Source organism: Aquarana catesbeiana, linkage group LG10, assembly GCF_042186555.1.
Source record: "Aquarana catesbeiana isolate 2022-GZ linkage group LG10, ASM4218655v1, whole genome shotgun sequence".
Lineage (NCBI taxonomy): Eukaryota > Metazoa > Chordata > Amphibia > Anura > Ranidae > Aquarana > Aquarana catesbeiana.
The window spans coordinates 256,912,966-256,930,727 of NC_133333.1; the positions used below are offsets into that span (position 1 = coordinate 256,912,966).

General features: G+C 43.6%; 1 protein-coding gene and 1 pseudogene across 1 annotated transcript in view; both read left to right on the forward strand.

Moving 5' to 3' along the window:
- NPHP4 (nephrocystin 4) overlaps positions 1 to 17,762 on the forward strand; it is a 354,636-nt gene that overhangs the window by 204,612 nt on the left and 132,262 nt on the right. The window contains exon 14 of the mRNA XM_073603693.1: positions 14,916 to 15,061. Coding sequence (XP_073459794.1) covers positions 14,916 to 15,061 — 146 coding nt within the window. The remainder of the gene's footprint in view (positions 1 to 14,915; positions 15,062 to 17,762) is intronic.
- Positions 5,875 to 6,200, forward strand: LOC141111457 (large ribosomal subunit protein eL43-like; annotated as a pseudogene).

Genomic DNA, 17,762 nt, shown 5'->3' on the forward strand with positions numbered 1-17,762 from the left:
ACCTCAGATTGTTGGAGATGTGGAGTCTCACCAGGAGACTTTTCACACATTTTCTGGCACTGTCCGGGGGTTCAACAGTACTGGAAGGAGGTGCTTAATCTAACGAACAAGGCCGCTTCCACCAACTTACCATTGTCAATGGAAATATGTATACTAGGATTAATAGAAAATGTTGTTCCATCAATAGCCAAACGTACTATGATTGGGCTACTATTATTTTATGCTAGGAAAAATATTGCAATGCAGTGGAAAAAACCCAACCCTCCTTCCAGTAAACAGTGGAAAGGCCTGGTCAACAGCAGCCTTCCGCTATACAAAGATACATACGCAAATAGAGGATGCCCCTTGAAATTTGACAAGGTCTGGAGCAAATGGTTGAAAATAATGAACATTGCACAGTGATAAATACCTCGAATAGGAACCAGGTTTTGATGACTAAATGAGATGCTCCCAATGCAGTCCACAAATTTGTTATTTTAGGCCCCTAACAGTTGTTGGATTTATCTGTATAACACATATAGAAGAGGACAGATTCAGGAACTCTAAGCTATGTTATGTTTGGGTAATCTCACAGATCGCTACATTTATAATACTGTCGTGGTACAGATGACCTGTATGCAACCAAGTGTTTATGTACTGTTTGTTAAAAACTGAAATAAAAAGAAATTTAAAAAAAAAAAAAAAAAAAGCGGAAGTTCCATTTTTGGGTGGAACTCCGCTTTAAGGCCTGGTTCACACCTGTGCATTTTTAGTGCTTTTTCAGTTTTGCAGAAACGCACTACAGTCCATTTCACATGGTTTCCTATGGGTCACTTTCACATCTGTGCATTTTATAGAAAGGGCCAGGGACTTTTTTCTGGTTTATGGATCCATGGACTTCAATGGACCGTAGTCGTGTATTGAAAAACGCGAAATGCACCTGAAGTATGCAAACTGCAACCTGCATAGGTGTGAACCAGGCCTTATATCACTAAAAGTCCCCTATGTGATAATATGTCTTTGTGACAGGTTCTCTTTAGTAAGACATCAGGGGTCTATTAGACTCCTGATGTCTCATCTGCCCTCCAGCTGCAAGGGGAAAGTGACACCTGAAACCAAAGGTGACGTTATACACACCACACCTGGGGGTCTTTGCAGCTAGACGGGATCAGAAAATGGACCTTCAGGGGTCAATGAAAGTGATTGGGTGGCAAAAAGCCAATGTTTGGTTCGTGAAACATACACATACACCTGGCTGCTGTGGTGTAAAACCCCCTGACATACATTGGCTACAGTCCTCACTGGTGTAGTCCCCTGCAGTAATTTCTTTCCGCCACTAGATGTCTTCTTAAATGATGCAACCTGAAAAACCGAGGACATCCAGTGAGTACAGGGCGTCATAGACCCGCCCCTTTCTAAGTCAGACCTATAGATTTGCTATCGTGCTCCCTGCTTATTGGAGGACTTTGGCTCTGAGCAGGGGGCATGTCAGACCTCTGCAAAGAGACCACTGCTTCCAGTGGTGGTGGAGATCAAGGGTCCTTTATTACAGCTTGCTGGCAGGGGACAGGCTTTTCTACTCAGCCTGTGGCTGCTTTCTAAAGAAAAATGAACTGTGAGACTTTGCACATTTAATGCACCTGGAATGCATTTGGCTGATTTAAGCTGTAAGTTCATTTGGGCTTTTAAGAATAAAATAAATATATTTTGTTTTGTTTAAGCCCTGTAGTAAGTGACATCTTAGCCGTACTTAGGGGAAGGAATAAAGTTCCCTGAGATCATGTGAGGCGACAGCGCTAAGCATTCGGTTTAATTATAGATAACCCGCAAGGGTGAAGCAAAGTGGCAAGTCACTCACTTAACTTAATGGAAGTGTTTGGGAGAATCTTCTCCAGGATCCAGGTTATTTATTAACCAGTTTATAAAATACTTATTTGTTGTCTAGAGTCGCATCGCTTTAAATAAAAGAAAAAAAAACAAAAAAAAAAAACGCCTGCTCAGTGTAGTGTATGTAACAGCTGTGAAATTCCCAACATCTCACCTCCACACATAAAGAAGTCACACATTTCATTTCAATATTTTAAAGCTAAACAGACAAGCAGTGAAATACATACATCAGCCATAACTTTACCTGATATGGAGTAGATCTCCCTTTTGCAGCCAAAACAGCCCTGACCCCTCCAGGTATGGACTCCACTAGACCTCTGAAGGTACGCTATGGTATCTGGCACCAAGCTGCCATTAGCAAATCCTTTAAGTCCTGTATGTTGGGAGGTGGGGCCTCCATGGATCGGATTTGTTTTTTTTTCCAGCCCATCCCACAGTTGGTCAATTGAGATCTGGAGGCCAATTTAACACTCAAAGTCGTCGTTGTGTTCCTCAAACCATTCTTGAACCATGTTTGCAATGTTGTAGGGCGCATTATCCTGCAGGAAGAGGTCACTGAGCAGACTGTAGGTCAGCCAGAACACCAGGGTGGTAGGTGAGTACCGGTGACAGCAGGCAGAACAGCAGGGTCAGGCTAGTCGGGTCATACACAGACAGGATGGATCCGGGTACAGGGCACAGGCAGGAGCGTGGTCAGCAAACAAGCTGGGTCTGGAACTGATCAGTAAAGCAGGAGCCAATGAAGCAGACAAAGGTCAGGGGACAAGCTGAGGTCAGTGCAGGCAATGTTTATGTCAGAAACCATGAAATCAGCCAGAGACAGAAGTAGAGTTAAATCACACTTGTTTAATAATAAAGGAAAAAGAACAAACGTAGTCAAAACATAGCCAGAGTTCAGGGACCGGAACGGATAGTCAGACAAACCAAATGTCAGGGAGCCGGAGATGAGCGTAGTAAAACAGCAAGCAGGATCTGGAGCCAGAAGGGATGTCAGCCAAGCAAGTCTTTAACAGGAATGCAGGAGATAGTCTCTGTGATGTTGACCAAGGTGAAGGCAGAGATCCTCTGGGCTGGACGGCTTAAGTAGGCAGGACTGACGAGCAGGATATCATCAACAGCTGAGTAACTGTGGAGAGCTAAGAGCTGGCAATTAGCCAACAGCTGAGCGGCCAGCTCAGAGAAGGAAGGGCTGAGCCCAGCCCTGACAGTTTAGAGAATGGTCAAGACAAGCTGGGTCAGGATCAACAACTGGGATCAGGTTAACAGTAACACAGGAGGCTGAAGACAAAGCAGCACCGATCCTGAGCACTGGTTCCGTTTAAATAGCCTATTTGGCGCCAACACCTGTCACAGGCGTATGGGTATACGCATGTGCATTAGCCAGTGCCCTATTCCTGCGAGCACGAAAGGGGACATGTATTAGCCTGTACACAAGAGTCAGTCCAGAGGAGCCATCTTGTCTATTGGCATGCCCTTCCTTATAACCTCAAACTCGCTGTTGTGTTCCTCAAACCATTCTTGAGCCATTTTTGCAATGTGGTAGGGCGCATTATCCTGCTGAAAGAGGCCACTGCCATCAGGGAATACCGTTTCCATAAAGGGGAGTACATAGTCATCATCAATGTATAGGTAGATGGTACAAGGCAGGTAGCATCCACATGAATGGTAGGACCCAAGGCCTCCATACTAAACTTATCTAGCAATGTGCGCCCTTTACAATATTCATTCTGCAAAAGAGAAAATAAGAAAATAGCTGTTGATCCTGCCAGTTACTTTCAATTCCGGGTTAATGGTGGCAACGCTTCTGATCTAGTCTATGCAGTGTTGCCACCATAGAGCCAATGCTGCCATCCCTTGCTCTGTTCTGTCCCATTCAGCTCCTAGATGCCCCGGTCACAGTCAGCAACACCAGCAACGGGACTCTCCAGTGTACATGATTGACAGCTTTTCCTCCACTCCTCTTTGGATGGCCCAGGGAGGAGGAGAGGAAAAAGTTCCACCCACTGACCCAGCCCACGAGGAGCAGAGGAAAAGCAAAGCAGTCATGTGACTTGGAAGTGTATATTGTAGCATCTAATATATAGAGTGATCGCTGATGGTTCGCACTAACAATGACCTGTACAGAGTATCTGGCTTTACCACTTTAACCACTTGCTGTGGCGGGCAATGGTTTCCTTTTCAAGCACCTTAAAATCAAAATGTTTTGCTAGACCCCCAAACATTATATATTTTCTGAAAGCAGAGGCCCTGGAGAAGAAAATAGTGGCCGTTGCAGTTTTTTTCATGTCACACAATATTGTGCAGCCATTTATCAAATGCAGATTTTTAGGAAAAAAATACACTTAAATTCATTTTAGTACAAACACAATGATTATACCATTTTTTTTGTAAAAGATAAAAGTTGATGTTGAGTTGAGTAAACAAATACCCAACATATCCAGATTTAAAATTTCTTACACCCATGAAATGGCGACAAGCTACGGTACCTAAAATTATCCATAGGTGAGGCATTAAAAGCTTCTACAAGTTATCGGTTTAGAGTTAATCGTGAATTACGATTATAGAATTATCGAGCTCACCCTGACAGTCTTGGCGATACCTCACATATGTGGTGGTAACGCTGTTTACATATGTGTGCTGGATCTGCATGGGTTTGTATTTGCATGTATGCGTGACCGTAAAGGGGTGCTTTGAATTATTTTCTTTTTTTTCATTATTATTTTTTATTTATTTTTCTACACTTTTTTCATTGAACTTTACTGCTATCACAAGGGGGCAAACAAGCTTGTTATAGTTTTGGGCAGGTGACAAGTACTATTTAAAAAAGACATCAGGGGTTTGTTAGACCTCCCATGTTTCCCCTGCCCTCCAAAGCAACTAACCAAGCACATGTGTGAAACTGGAAGTGATTGAACCCTTGTCGCTTCAGATTTCATTTGTCACAGAGGAGATAGGGGAACGAACGATCCTCCATCTCCTCTGTGGGAAGCAGTTACCGTGGCCCCAGGCTCCCTGAAAGAATAGGAGAGCCTGGGAACCACAGTGGGTGGCAGCAGGCAGGGGGAAGGAAGGAGGTGGGGGCAGGGGCGGTCCTTTGGATCACTTTTGCAAGACAGCCAATCGTTGGCTATAAAAAAAGGTACTGTCACGGTTGGGGTCAGTCTCAGAGACCAGCAGTTATAGCAGTAGAGTGACTCCCACCAACCAGCAGGATAGGTATACAAGCAGATCACCCTGGTGGATGACACAGGCTCACCCGAGGTGCAGGTTCTAAGCAGACCAGAGCTTCTAATGATAGAGATGGGATTGTGTGTGTCAGTACCAGGTCACGGTCCTCAAGATTACCCCACCAGGAGGTAAGGAAGCCGGGGTTGAGTAGCAGGTATAGCAGGTAGAGATCAAACAGAAGCGTAGTCAGTAAACAAGCCAAAGGTCAGTAACGAGTGGTTGCAGGTTAGGATCAAGCAGAAGTATAAAAAGTAAACAAGCCAAAGGTCAGTAACAGGTGGTTGCAAGTTAGGATCAAGCAGAAGCATAGTCAGTAAACAAGCCAAAGGTCGGTAACAGGTGGTTGCAAGTTAGGATCAAGCAGAAGCATAGTCAGTAAACAAGCCAAAGGTCGGTAACAGGTGGTTGCAAGTTAGGATCAAGCAGAAGCATAGTCAGTAAACAAGCCAAAGGTCGGTAACAAGTGGTTGCAAGTTAGGATCAAGCAGAAGCATAGTCAGTAAACAAGCCAAAGGTCAGTAACAAGTGGTTGCAGGCTGGGATTAAGTGGAAGTGTAGTCGAGGGCCAAGCCAAAGGTCGGTGATGAGTGGTAGTGAAGATACGGGTGGCAGCAGGAGTGACCAGAGCGAGATATTGGCTGGAGAGAGAGCACAATAATCTAGCAAACAGGATGCAAAGGCATGTCTTAAATAATGTTAATGTTGATGGGAGGAGCAAAGGGTTCAAGTTTCACCAGAAATAAGGCACAAGTCACCAATTCCGCTCGGGTACTGGAGGAATATGGCCAAACGCACCAAGAAGGTCGGCATTGTGGGTAAATATGGGACCCGTTATGGTGCTATCCTAAGGAGGATGGTCAAGAAAATTGAAATCAGCCAACACTCCAAGTACACCTGCTCCTTCTGTGGCAAGGCCAAAATGAAGAGGAAAGCTGTAGGAATCTGGCGCTGCGGTTGTAGCTGGAGGAGCCTGGACCTACAACACCACCTCGGCCATCACAGTGAAATCCACCATCAGAAGACTGAAGGAATTCAAAGACCAAAAGATCAACCATCCTTCTGAAGTTCTGCTCCTTGTCTGTTCTTCTGGACTGTTCTTTTCATAAAGGAGCTTTCCAGCATCTCTGACAGGGAGCTGTCCAGCATCTCAGGTGGCTCAGCATGAAGAGCTACCGCCAGGCACAGCAGAGGTCACAGGTTTAGATCCGGGTCCTGACAGGTACGAAGATCACGGCTGCAACCATGTTCTTGTAGTAGCCACTTGTTGGCGAGAAACGTTGATAAGCAAGTGGTTAAAAACTGGGGAAATGACATCCCGCCGCGTCCTTGCTCTCCCTGGAAATGGGAGGACGTTCTTGTGCCAGGCGGAGGTAAGTGTCCCTGACACCGTTATTTGTATCCATTTTGGAGGGATTATACAGCACAAATAAAAACAGATTAGCCGTCCGTAATTGTTCGCGGTTAGCATCCCGTGACGTGCCTATAATGGTATAACATTTAGTTAGTTTAATTAGTTAGGTAATTCTAATAAGATGGCTCCCTAGAAAGCAATTAGCTATTTAAAACAAACAAATTTTTAATGCCATGTGCTTTCCAAGATTGCTTTCCCGACATGAATAATTGACTGAAACTTGTTTTCACGTGTGAAAGGGGATCGTCTGCTTTGCTCCGTCTTTTGACATTTCCTGTAAATAAACCGCGGTAATCAAAAGGCATCTGCCAAACACCTTCTGCTCCTTCCTGTCTAAATGCAGCCGGTTTTGCCCTCGCGTTGTGCCGTTACCCTTCTCCTCGCTCTCCGCTCTTGCGTAGGTTTTGATAAGTGTTTGGTGGTATTTGAGATGCTTTCCGGAGTGCCTCTTGTTTCTATTTATTTATAAATATTTATATATAAGCCGTATTTATCCACTTGCCAACCAGGCCTTTTCTGCCACTTTTTGTTTACAAGTTAAAATCTGTATTTTTTTTTTTGCCAGAAAATTACTTCGAACCCGCAAACATTATATATATATTTTTTAACAGAGACCCTAGAGAATAAAATGGCGACCGTTGCAATATTTTATGTCGTGCTGTATTTGCGCAGCAATTTTTCAAACACAATTTTTTGGGGAAAAAAATACATTTAAATTAATTAAAAAAAAAAAACCTAATATGTACCACTTTTTTTTTGTAAAATATAAAAGATAATATGCTGAGTAAAAAGATACACAACATGTCACACTTTAAAACTGCGCACGCTCGTGGAATGGCGGCAACCTACGATACTTTAAAATCTCCAATTCTTATAGGTTACCAATTTAGAGTTACAAAGGAGGTCTAGAACTACAATCATTGCTCTCCCCCTAATGTTCGTGGTGATACCTCACATGCGTGGTGCGAACACTGTTTACATATGCGTGTGCGACTTACCTATATGTTCGCTTCTGCACGTGAGCATGGAGGGATGGGGGCGCTTTACATTATTTATTCCTATTTTTTTATTTTTTTATTTTTACGCTGTCCCTTTATTTTTAGAAAAGGGCTAGTATGTCCTAATAGATACCTCATCTCAAAGATTAAGTATAGTATGTAGCAAAGGGAAGGGGAATATTACAGTGCCAGTAACAACTCAATACAATAGGTATATAGAAAAAACAAATTTTATTACAATAATTAAAAACAATTAGTACATTACATTAAACCAATTTATTTTTATAAATTTTGATCACTTTTATTCCTATTACAAGGAATCTAAACATCCCTTGTAATATAAATAAGAGGTGACAGGTCCTCTTTATGGAGAGATGTGGCGTCAATAGGACCCAAAATTTGATCTTTTGCTTTAAAAAAAAAAAAAAAAAAGTTTACTTCCGCCCTAGACCGGAAGTGAAATCATAACGTCGCTCCGGTCCTCCAAGGTCATAGAGGTGATCAGATCTGGAGAAGAGACGCTTGAGAGGGGATATGATTTCAATATACAAATACCGGACTGGTGACCCCACAATAGGGAGAAAAGTTTTTTGCGGAAGGGAGTTTAACAAGACTCGTGGCCACTCATTAAAATTAGAAGAAAAGAGGTTTAACCTTAAACTACGTAGAGGGTTCTTTACGGTAAGAGCGGCAAGGATGTGGAATTCCCTTCCACAGGCGGTGGTCTCAGCGGGGAGCATTGATAGTTTCAAGAAACTATTAGATAATCACCTGAACGACCACAACATACAGGGATATACAATGTAATACTGACACATAATCACACACATAGGTTGGACTTGATGGACTTGTGTCTTTTTTCAACCTCACCTACTATGTAACTATGTATGAAACGATCTGGTCTCTGAGAACCTCTATGGCCAGCTGTGCGACCCACAGAATCCTTTCTCTGGGACGTGCGGGTAAAAACGGTAAGCCAGAGGAAACACCAGCGAGCGGTGGGGGTGGGAACGACCCCTCCTGCTGCTTCTGAAAGCAATCCAGCGGCTAATCAGCCATTTGGACCACTTTTATGGCAGAGCAAGCCGCAGGCTGAAAAAAATACCGGAGTTATGGCTGATAGCTGTAGTGCAATACGTGCAAAAAAGTAAAACTTCAAAAAAACTCGCCATTTCTCTTACTAAATACCTTGGACTGTCTACTTTCCAAAAAGGGGTCATTTGGGGGGTATTTGTTCTGTCCTGACATTTTAGGGCCTCAAGAAATGAGATCGGCCGTCAGTACATCAGGATTGATCGATTTTCAGATATATATCCCATAGTTTGTGGACTCCATAAGACCAAATAATAAACACTGATTTGGGTTATTTTCACCAAAGAAATGGAGCAGAATACATTTTGACCTAAATTTATGAAGAAAGTTTATTTATTTGCAAAATTTTATAACAGAAACGAAGACAAGCGTGTTTTGTTTCAAAATGTTCTGTCTTTTTTCGTTTATTTAGCAAAAAATAAAAACCGCAGAGGTGATTAACCACTTGCCGCCCGCCCACCATCAAATGATGGCGGGGCGGTGCGGCTCTCGTTCTGGGTGGACGTCATATGATGGCGTGCCAGAATGACCGCTCTTGCACGCCCACGGGGGCGTGCAGCGCGGCGATTGCGGTCGCGCCGTGCTGCTAGGACATGGCGCGCCCCGACCCCTCCGGCTCTTTTACTATGTGATTGGCTGTGTCCAATCACAGCCGGTCACATGTAAACACGGAGATGCCGGTAATCGGCGCTCCTCGCCTCACAATGGCAGAGTGTGAGGAGAGGAGAGCGGATCAGCGGCATCTCCTCACAGGGGGAAATGTATACATGTAATCAAGGCACCGATCATCAGTGCCCTGATTACAATTGAGTGCCCATCAGTGCCAGCAATGATTGCCCACCACTGCTAGCAATCAGTGCCAACCAGTGCCCACAATTGCCACAAATCTGTGCCCACAAGTGCCAGCAATCAGTGGCCATTAGTGATGCCAGTCAGTGCTGGCTATCAGTGCTGCCCATCAGTGCCCATCACTGCTGCCCATCAGTGCTGCCTATCTGTGCCCACCAGTGCCACCTATTTGTGCCCACCAGTGTTGCCTATCTTTGCTCAGTGCCCACCAGTGCCACCCATCAGTGCTGCCTATCAGTGCTCATTAGTGCCACATATCAGTGCCACCTATCAGTGCCCATAAGTTCCGCCTTATCAGTGCCCAAAAAGGGCCACCTCGTCAGTGCCCATTAGTGAAGGAGAAAAATTACTTATTTACAAAATTTAATGACAGAAACTAAGAAAAGTTTTTTTTCCCCCAAATTTGTGTTTTTTTTTTTTTTTTTCATTTTTTAGGAAAAAATAAAAAACACAAAAGTGATTAAATGCCACCAAAAGAAAGCTCTATTTGTGTGAAGAAAATGATAACAATGTCACATGGTTACAGTGTAGCATGACCGCGCAATTGTCATCCAAAGTGTGACAGCGCTGAAAGCTGAAAAATGGCCTGGGCAGGAAGGGGGTGAAAGTGCCCGGTATTGAAATGAAAGTGCCCGGTATTGAAATGAAAGTGCCCGGTATTGAAATGAAAGTGCCCGGTGCCCGGTATTGTAATAAAAGTGCCCGGTATTGAAGGGGTTAATTATAAAGCTGCATTATTTTGTATCTTTTTTATCTGCTTTAATTATGTTAATGAAGAACATTTAATCTTATACAGTGACGAAGCCTCCTGTCCGTTGTTGCCCCGCTCGCTTGGTGTTGGGTGCCATAAAGTTCAGCCGGTGCTTCAGCATCCTCGGCCTTCTCCATCATTTTTCTCCTCCGTCGTTTAGCATGTAAATAATATGCAACCGGAGGCTGCGTGTGTCAGGAGTTACACGCTGCAACACTGGCAGGGAGGCATGCCGAAACGCCATTTGCATAATGTTTTATGTAGCACCCGGAACCTTTGTCTTCCTCGCCGTTGTTCCCTGGAGTGTGAAACCATTTTTTATTTTCAATTACCTGCCATGGTGCTTGTAAGAGGAGACCTGGAGAAGTTTCAGGAGCCGGCGGCGTGATATTTCCCTGTCCTCTGCTGTCGGACTTTTGTACGCCCTCCGCCCGCTGCGTCAATCGCAGTTTTCTCTATTTTTTTTTCTACAGTTTGCAATTGGCACCCGGCTCATACGTTACCAGTGCAGTCATATTTTGCAGAGGATTAAAGTGTATCTATATTCAGAAACAAAATATATGACTGTACATAACACATAAATTACAGCGGAACTTCAGGCATACCAAAGCAAACATGAATATTAGGGGTGCACCAATACCGTCTTTGTATCGGTGGGTACGAGTACCGATACTTTGTGGTGCGATTTGTGTCAATCAAAAAAAAAAATTGGAGCCAATTGCACTGCAAAGAATCGCACGCGATTTGAGCAGGAAAGCAGTGCGATTCCTGTCCGAATCAATTGCGATTTCCTCGACTGCAACTGTGTGTGTGCAAGCGCCGTTAAGAGTTAGAACTCACAGTACAGCTGGCCACATGCAAAATAATCTACATAGGTGTCCCGTCTGCCGATGGTAGCAAATCAGGTGCTCACAGAGCTGGAGGAGAAGTTACAGGAGCTTGTGGGTATAGGGCAGAAGTGATGTCAGCTTGGGGGCGGTCCACTTCTACATCTCCTCCAGCCCTGGGAGCACCTCCAGCGGCCTGTGCATGCAGGCTCTATGTACTGTGAGTGCTAACATAAACTGCCCACTAGATGGCGCTTTATTCCCTTTTCTATACACACACAGGAGAGGTGAGGAAAATCGCATGCGATCGCACCGGATTCCTGTTCAACCAATGCAATACTCCCAACGCACACGTTCCTGCACAAACGGCTGTATCTTAATTTGGGTGCTGAAATGACCAACAGGTGGAACCGACTGCAATCATGAGAAGCAAGTGACACCAGCACACCGGGATCTCCAAAACTGGGTCCAAAATTTTAATCACATAGTATCAAAAAAATAAATAGCAGCGGCGTTTCGGAGCCACGCAGGACCCCTTCATCAGGCATATGACCTGATGAAGGGGTCCTGCGTGGCTCCGAAACATCGCTTCTATTTATTTTTTTGATACTACGTGATTAAAATTTTGGACCCAATTTTGGAGATCCTGGTGCGCTGGTGACACTTCCTTCTCATAATTGCATGCCTGTTCAAATCGCATTCGATTCTTTGCAATGTGATTGCGCCTATTTATTTTGTATTGACGCAAACCACAATGCAAAGTATCGATTTCGGTATGGGGAGCATTTGGGGCGAGTACCGGTGTCGGTGCATCCCTAATGAATATCCCATTAAAAGATATAATAACAAAATCGGCCTTTGCTGCAAAATTCACTTTCAATCCAGAGATTTTCCCCCCCACAGTACTTTTTTTCTGCCACTAGATGTCATCAGTCTGGTGGCCAGCATCATTAGTCTCTAGGCCTTTAAAAGATACAATATCAAAATCAAATTTTGCTGCAATATTCAGTTTTTAAACCCCCCCCCCGCAATACTTTTTTTTCTGCCACTAGTCTGATACTCAGCATCATTTAACCCACTTCCTCTGAGCTCAGGTCATCCCGGACCAGCCCCCAACCTGTGACTGGACAGTAAAAGGAGAAGCAGTACAATTAGGCCTGGTTCACGCTGATGTGATTTCAGATATATATATATATATATATATATATATATATATATATATATATACAAAAAGTTACTGTTCTTGTGAGTACAAACAAAACAGAATAAACTGTAGCTACTATTTCAGTAATTCAATTCAAAACAATAAAAAAAATATGCTCAATTTAAAAAAACAAAGCATTAACAGAGCTGTTAATGCTTTGTTTTTGAAATTGAGCATATTTTTTTTATTGTTTTGAATTGAATTACTGAAATAAATTACCTTTTTGTAGACCAGTGATTTTAGAATAGCGGCTGAGGGTGCAAATAACTTTTTTTTCCATTTGAGCGCTGTGTTCAGAAATACTTGCTACTTCTGATTTTTTTCTCTACAATTAAATTCAAAAGATGAAACTCCTATATTTTATATAGATGTGTTACACACGGAGTGATAGATTTCAAGCATTTATTTCTTTTCATTTGGATGATTATGGCTTACAGCTAGCGACACCCCAAAATTTAGTATCTCAGAAAATGAGAATATTGTGAAAAAGTTGAATATTGTAGACTCGTGGTGTCACACTCTAAGCAGCTAATTATCTCCAAACACCTATAAAAGGTTTCCTGAGCCTTTAAATAGTCTCTCGGTCTGGTTCAGTAGGTTACACAATCATGGGGAAGACTGCTTGGCAGTTGTCCAGAAGACAGTCATTGACACCCTCTACAAGGAGGGTAAGTCACAAATGGTCATTGCTAAAGAAGCTGGCTGTTCACAGAGTGCTGTATCCAAGCATATTAATGGAAAGTTGAGTGGAAGGAAAAGGTGTGGTAGAAAAAGGTGCACAAGCAACAGGGATAACCGCAGCCTTGAGAGGATAGTGGAGTAAAGGCCATTCCACTCCAAAGACATCCTGGTAGGTTTATTGGATCTTGTCCAAATTGGCCCTAGTATATTATTATTAAACAGGATTTATATAGCGCCAACAGTTTGCGCAGCACTTTACAACATGAGGGCAGACAGTACACTTACAATACAAATCAATACAGGAGGAATCAGAGGGCCCTGCTCGTTAGAGCTTACAATCTAGAGGATATGTGTGAATGTGTGTCCCAACCGCGTCGAGATCCTACGGGGTAAATGACGACGCTATATCAAGATGCAACTCAACTCAACTCATTCAAGAGTTTGGGGGAGATTCACAAGGAGTGGACTACGGCTGGTGTCAGAGCTTCAAGAGCCACCACACATGGTGTATCCAGGACATGGGCATCAACTGTTCCATTCCTTGTGTCACCCCACTCCTGAATCAGAGACAACGTCAGAAGCGTCTTACCTGGGCTAAGGAGATGGACTGTTGCTCGGTGGTCCAAAGTTCTCTTTTCGGATGAAAGTAAATTTTGCATATAATGTGGAAATCGAGGTCCCAGAGTCTGAAGGAAGAGTGGAGAGGCACAGAATCCAAGTTGCAGGAGGTCCAGTGTGAAGTTTTCCACAGTCAGTGATGATTTGGGCAGCCGTGTCATCTGCTGGTGTTGGTCCTCTGTGTTTTATCAAGTCCAAAGTCAGCGCAGCCCTCTAGCCGGAAATTCTGGAGCACTTCATACTTCCCTCTGCTGACCAGCTTCATGGAGATGATGATTTAATTTTCCGGCAGGACTTGGCACCTCCCACACTGCCAAAACTACCAATACCTGATCATGGTATCACTGTGCTTGATTGGCCAGCAAACTTGCCAGACCTAAACCCCATAGAGAATCTGTGGGGTATTATCAAGAGGAAGATGAGAGACACCAGACCCAACAATGCAGACAAGCTGAAGGCCGCTATCAAAGAAACCTGGACTTCCATAACACCTCAGCAGTGCCACAGGCTGATCTCCTCCATGCCACGCCGCATTGATGCAATAATTTATGCAAAAGGAGCCCCGACCAAGTATTGAGTGCATCCTATACTGTACATGGACAGACTTCTCACTAAGACAACATTTCTGTATTAAAAATCCTTTTTTTTTATAGATCTTATGTAATATTCTCATTGATCGCCGCCATTACCAGTATGAAAAAAAAAAGAAATAAAAATTCCAGTATATATCCCATAGTTTGTAGACGCTATAACTTTTGCACAAACCAATAAATATATGCTTATTGGGATTTTTTTGACCAAAGATATGTAGCATATTGGCCTAAATTGTTGAAGAATTTTTTTTCTTTTTCAACTCGATATGTTTTATAGCAGAAAGTAAAAAGTATTGTTTTTTTTTTCAATCAATATACATGTATTGCAATTTTTTTACCAAAAATATGTAGAAGAATACATATTGGCCTAAACTGATGAAGAAATTTTTTATTTTTTGGGGGGATATTTATCATAGCAAAAGGTAAAAAATATTTATTTATTCATTTCCAAAATTGTCGCTCTTCTTTTGTTTATAGCGCAAAAAATAAAAATGGCAGAGGTGATCAATTACCACCAAAAGAAAGTTCTATTTGTGGGAAAAAAGGGACATCAATTTTATTTGGTTACAGCGTCGCACGACCGCACAATTGTCAGTTAAAGTAACACGGTGCTGTAGGTCATGAGGGGGGGGAGGTAAATCTTCTGGAGCTGAAGTGGTTGAGAAGGAAACGGTGTGTTTAATTTTAATTTAACATTTATGTTTAAACTAAATAAAATATATATTTTTGGCCTTCACTGCAAACCAACATCTCCCCTCATGCAGCCGATCGTTTAATCTAATTTTACTTTTTAATAGGAGATCCCAGGAGTGAGTGGAATTACCCACCTTGAAGCAGAGATGGGTGACCATAACCTGGACTACTCCAACACCGACCATCTTCAGGAACTGGCCTTCTCTCCCGTCCACGCTCCTATTGTTGCAATGGGGACTCAGACTGGGAGGTAAGTGGAAAAACAGAAGACCTAACAATAGAGAACTGTAATTCCCGGTACCAGGACCCTAGGTATTTGTAATGGAAGCTGCAGATTTAAAAAAAAAACATAACAACCCCCCCCTGACATTTTTTTCCATTTTGCCCACTCTTGTTCAGAATTGTCCTGGATTCAGATACTCACTTCCTTAGATCTCACAGCTCGGGTCTTGCTCTTGGTCTTCATTGGCTGGCGTACCTGGTGGAGGTTCGAGATGAAGAGAGGGCTTCTCTTGCACCTCTTGTCCAACACCCTAAATAATGGTGATAGAGAATGTGAGGAAGCATAGTGTTGCAAGCAGCGTCAGCTGTTTGGTGTGAGGGACAGACTGGGTAAGAACCAGATGTAGGAGGACGGTAGCACCTGATCAGTAGACAGCAACCAAGCCAGGGCATAAGCTGATAGTCTCCAACAGCCGGGCGGCGAGGTACCAAATCAGAAGGCAGGGATACCGTCAAGATACAGCCCAAGGCAACAACCAGGTACAAGAACATAAGGCAACGTCTGTTTAGAGGCCAAGGTCAGTTCAACAGCCGGGCAACAAGGTACCGAATATGAAGACAGGATGCATAGTCGGAAACACAGGTCGAGGTTACAACAGGTAGACAAAAATTCAGAGGCGGGTCAAAGGCAAGCCGGGTCATACATGGGAAGACAGAAGTAGCAGGTCAGGAACTAGCTGAAGACCACTCAACAATCTGTCCATGTCACACTCTAGCCCAGTGATGACGAACTTTGGCACCCCCAGATGTTTTGGAACTACATTTCCCATGATACTCAACTACACTGCAGACTGCAGGAGCATCATGGGAAATGTAGTTCCAAAAAAATCTGGGGTGCCAAGGTTCGCCATCACTACTCTAGCTTAGACAGGCCATTTGGTGCTAGTACCAGTGCAAAACGTGTGTATGAGCCATTGTGTACAATAATACCTCCACACATGGATGCTAATAGATGTCTACTAGTAACCTTATGCCCAGAAACAAGCAAATGCTCACTCACTGATCTTTTTGTAACACCCAGCTTCCTTACACTGTGTCAGTCAGGACCCAGATCTGCAACCTCTGCTGTGCCTGCCAGTATCTCTTCTTGCTGAGCCACCTGAGATGCTGGACAGCTCCCTGTCTTATTCTTTAGACAACCTTACCTGGATTTCCTATTTAAGCCACTCCTTTGCACTTCTGGTTTGCCAGATTATTTTGCTCTCTACAGCTCACTGTTGTCTCTGTTGTCACTCCTGCTGCTGTCTGTATCTTCTCTACCACTCTGTTCTTCAACTACGCTTCCGCTTGATCTCAACCTGCAACCACTTGTTGCTGACCTATGGCTTGTTTACTGACTAAGCTTCTTCTTGATCCCAACCTTCTATATCTGCTACTGGACCCCGGCTTGCTCTAGTCCTGGTGGGGTGATCCTAAGGACTGCAACCTAGTACTAACACACAGCAAAACCCATCTCCACCATCAGGAGCTCTGGTGAACCCCGATTAGTGCTTAGACCCCACACCTTGGGTGAGCCCACATCATCGGCCAGGGTGACCTGCTTGTGTGTTTACCCTGCTGGTCGGTGGGAGCCTCTTCTACTGCTATTGCTACTGGTCTCCGAGCCTGACCCCCAACCGTGACAATATCTCTTTTATATCCCTGAAAAAGGGGCAGATACTCGAGCCCCCAAAACTTGATTATTATTATACAGGATTTATATAGTGCCAACTAACATCAATAATAAGAGTTTTTGGACTCTTTTGGAATGGCATTCTCATTAGAGTTTTTACGCATGGATTTTCTGATAAAATAATTTTTATTGAGACAAAAGGAAGCAAACATGACACAATAAGCAAAAGAGTAGTTGTTTCCCACGCAGGGGAAAATAATTGTGGTAACAATAACAGTATCGAAAGTTACATTTTGTGTACACTACAATGTAAACCACCTGCCCTGACCACTAAAAATGGTCTCAAATGATGAGCCCGGAAGACCCAATTGGAGAACAAAGAAAAATACAAAATAAAGGGAAGGGGAGAGGGGTGGGGATGGGCCTTCGGCCTCATTAGGGAGAGTGAGGGCTCCAACCGGGAAGGCGTTGAGGTAAAAGAAAAAAAAGGGAGGGAGGAGGCAGGGGGAGAGAAGCAGGAAAGGAAAAGAAAAACGAGAGAAGTAGAGAGAAGAGTAGAAGGTTCTGCAGGCTAATCAGCAACAGGTTGGTTGGGGGCGCCCATACTAGCCAAGGACAGGGTCGGAAGGACATATGACCACCAGGGGTCCCACACTTTGGGGAATTTGAAATGTGTGTCTCGTGAAGTACACTAGACATTTTCTGATGGACCATTAGGGTGGTCAAAATGCTCCTCACCTCTGCAAACCGTACCGAGGGTTTTTTGTTTTTTTTTTTGGATTTTCAACTCAAGGTTGTCTTTTTTAAGGGGCACCCCATTTTTTTGTTGAGCGTGGCCTCACCAGCGCCTCTAACTGACATACTGAGAAGTCAAATCCAGCGCCATATTTATTCTTCTTCCGAGCTCTCAGTTTGGAGGGCACAGAATATAAAAGTCCACAATTCCTTGGTGTTCATTCAGGCTGTATATCTTTATTACCAGGAGTTCAGCTTTATTCCTCTATATAAATGTCCCGGCGTCCTTACAGTCACAAACCTCTTCTTTCTCAGTTGGAAA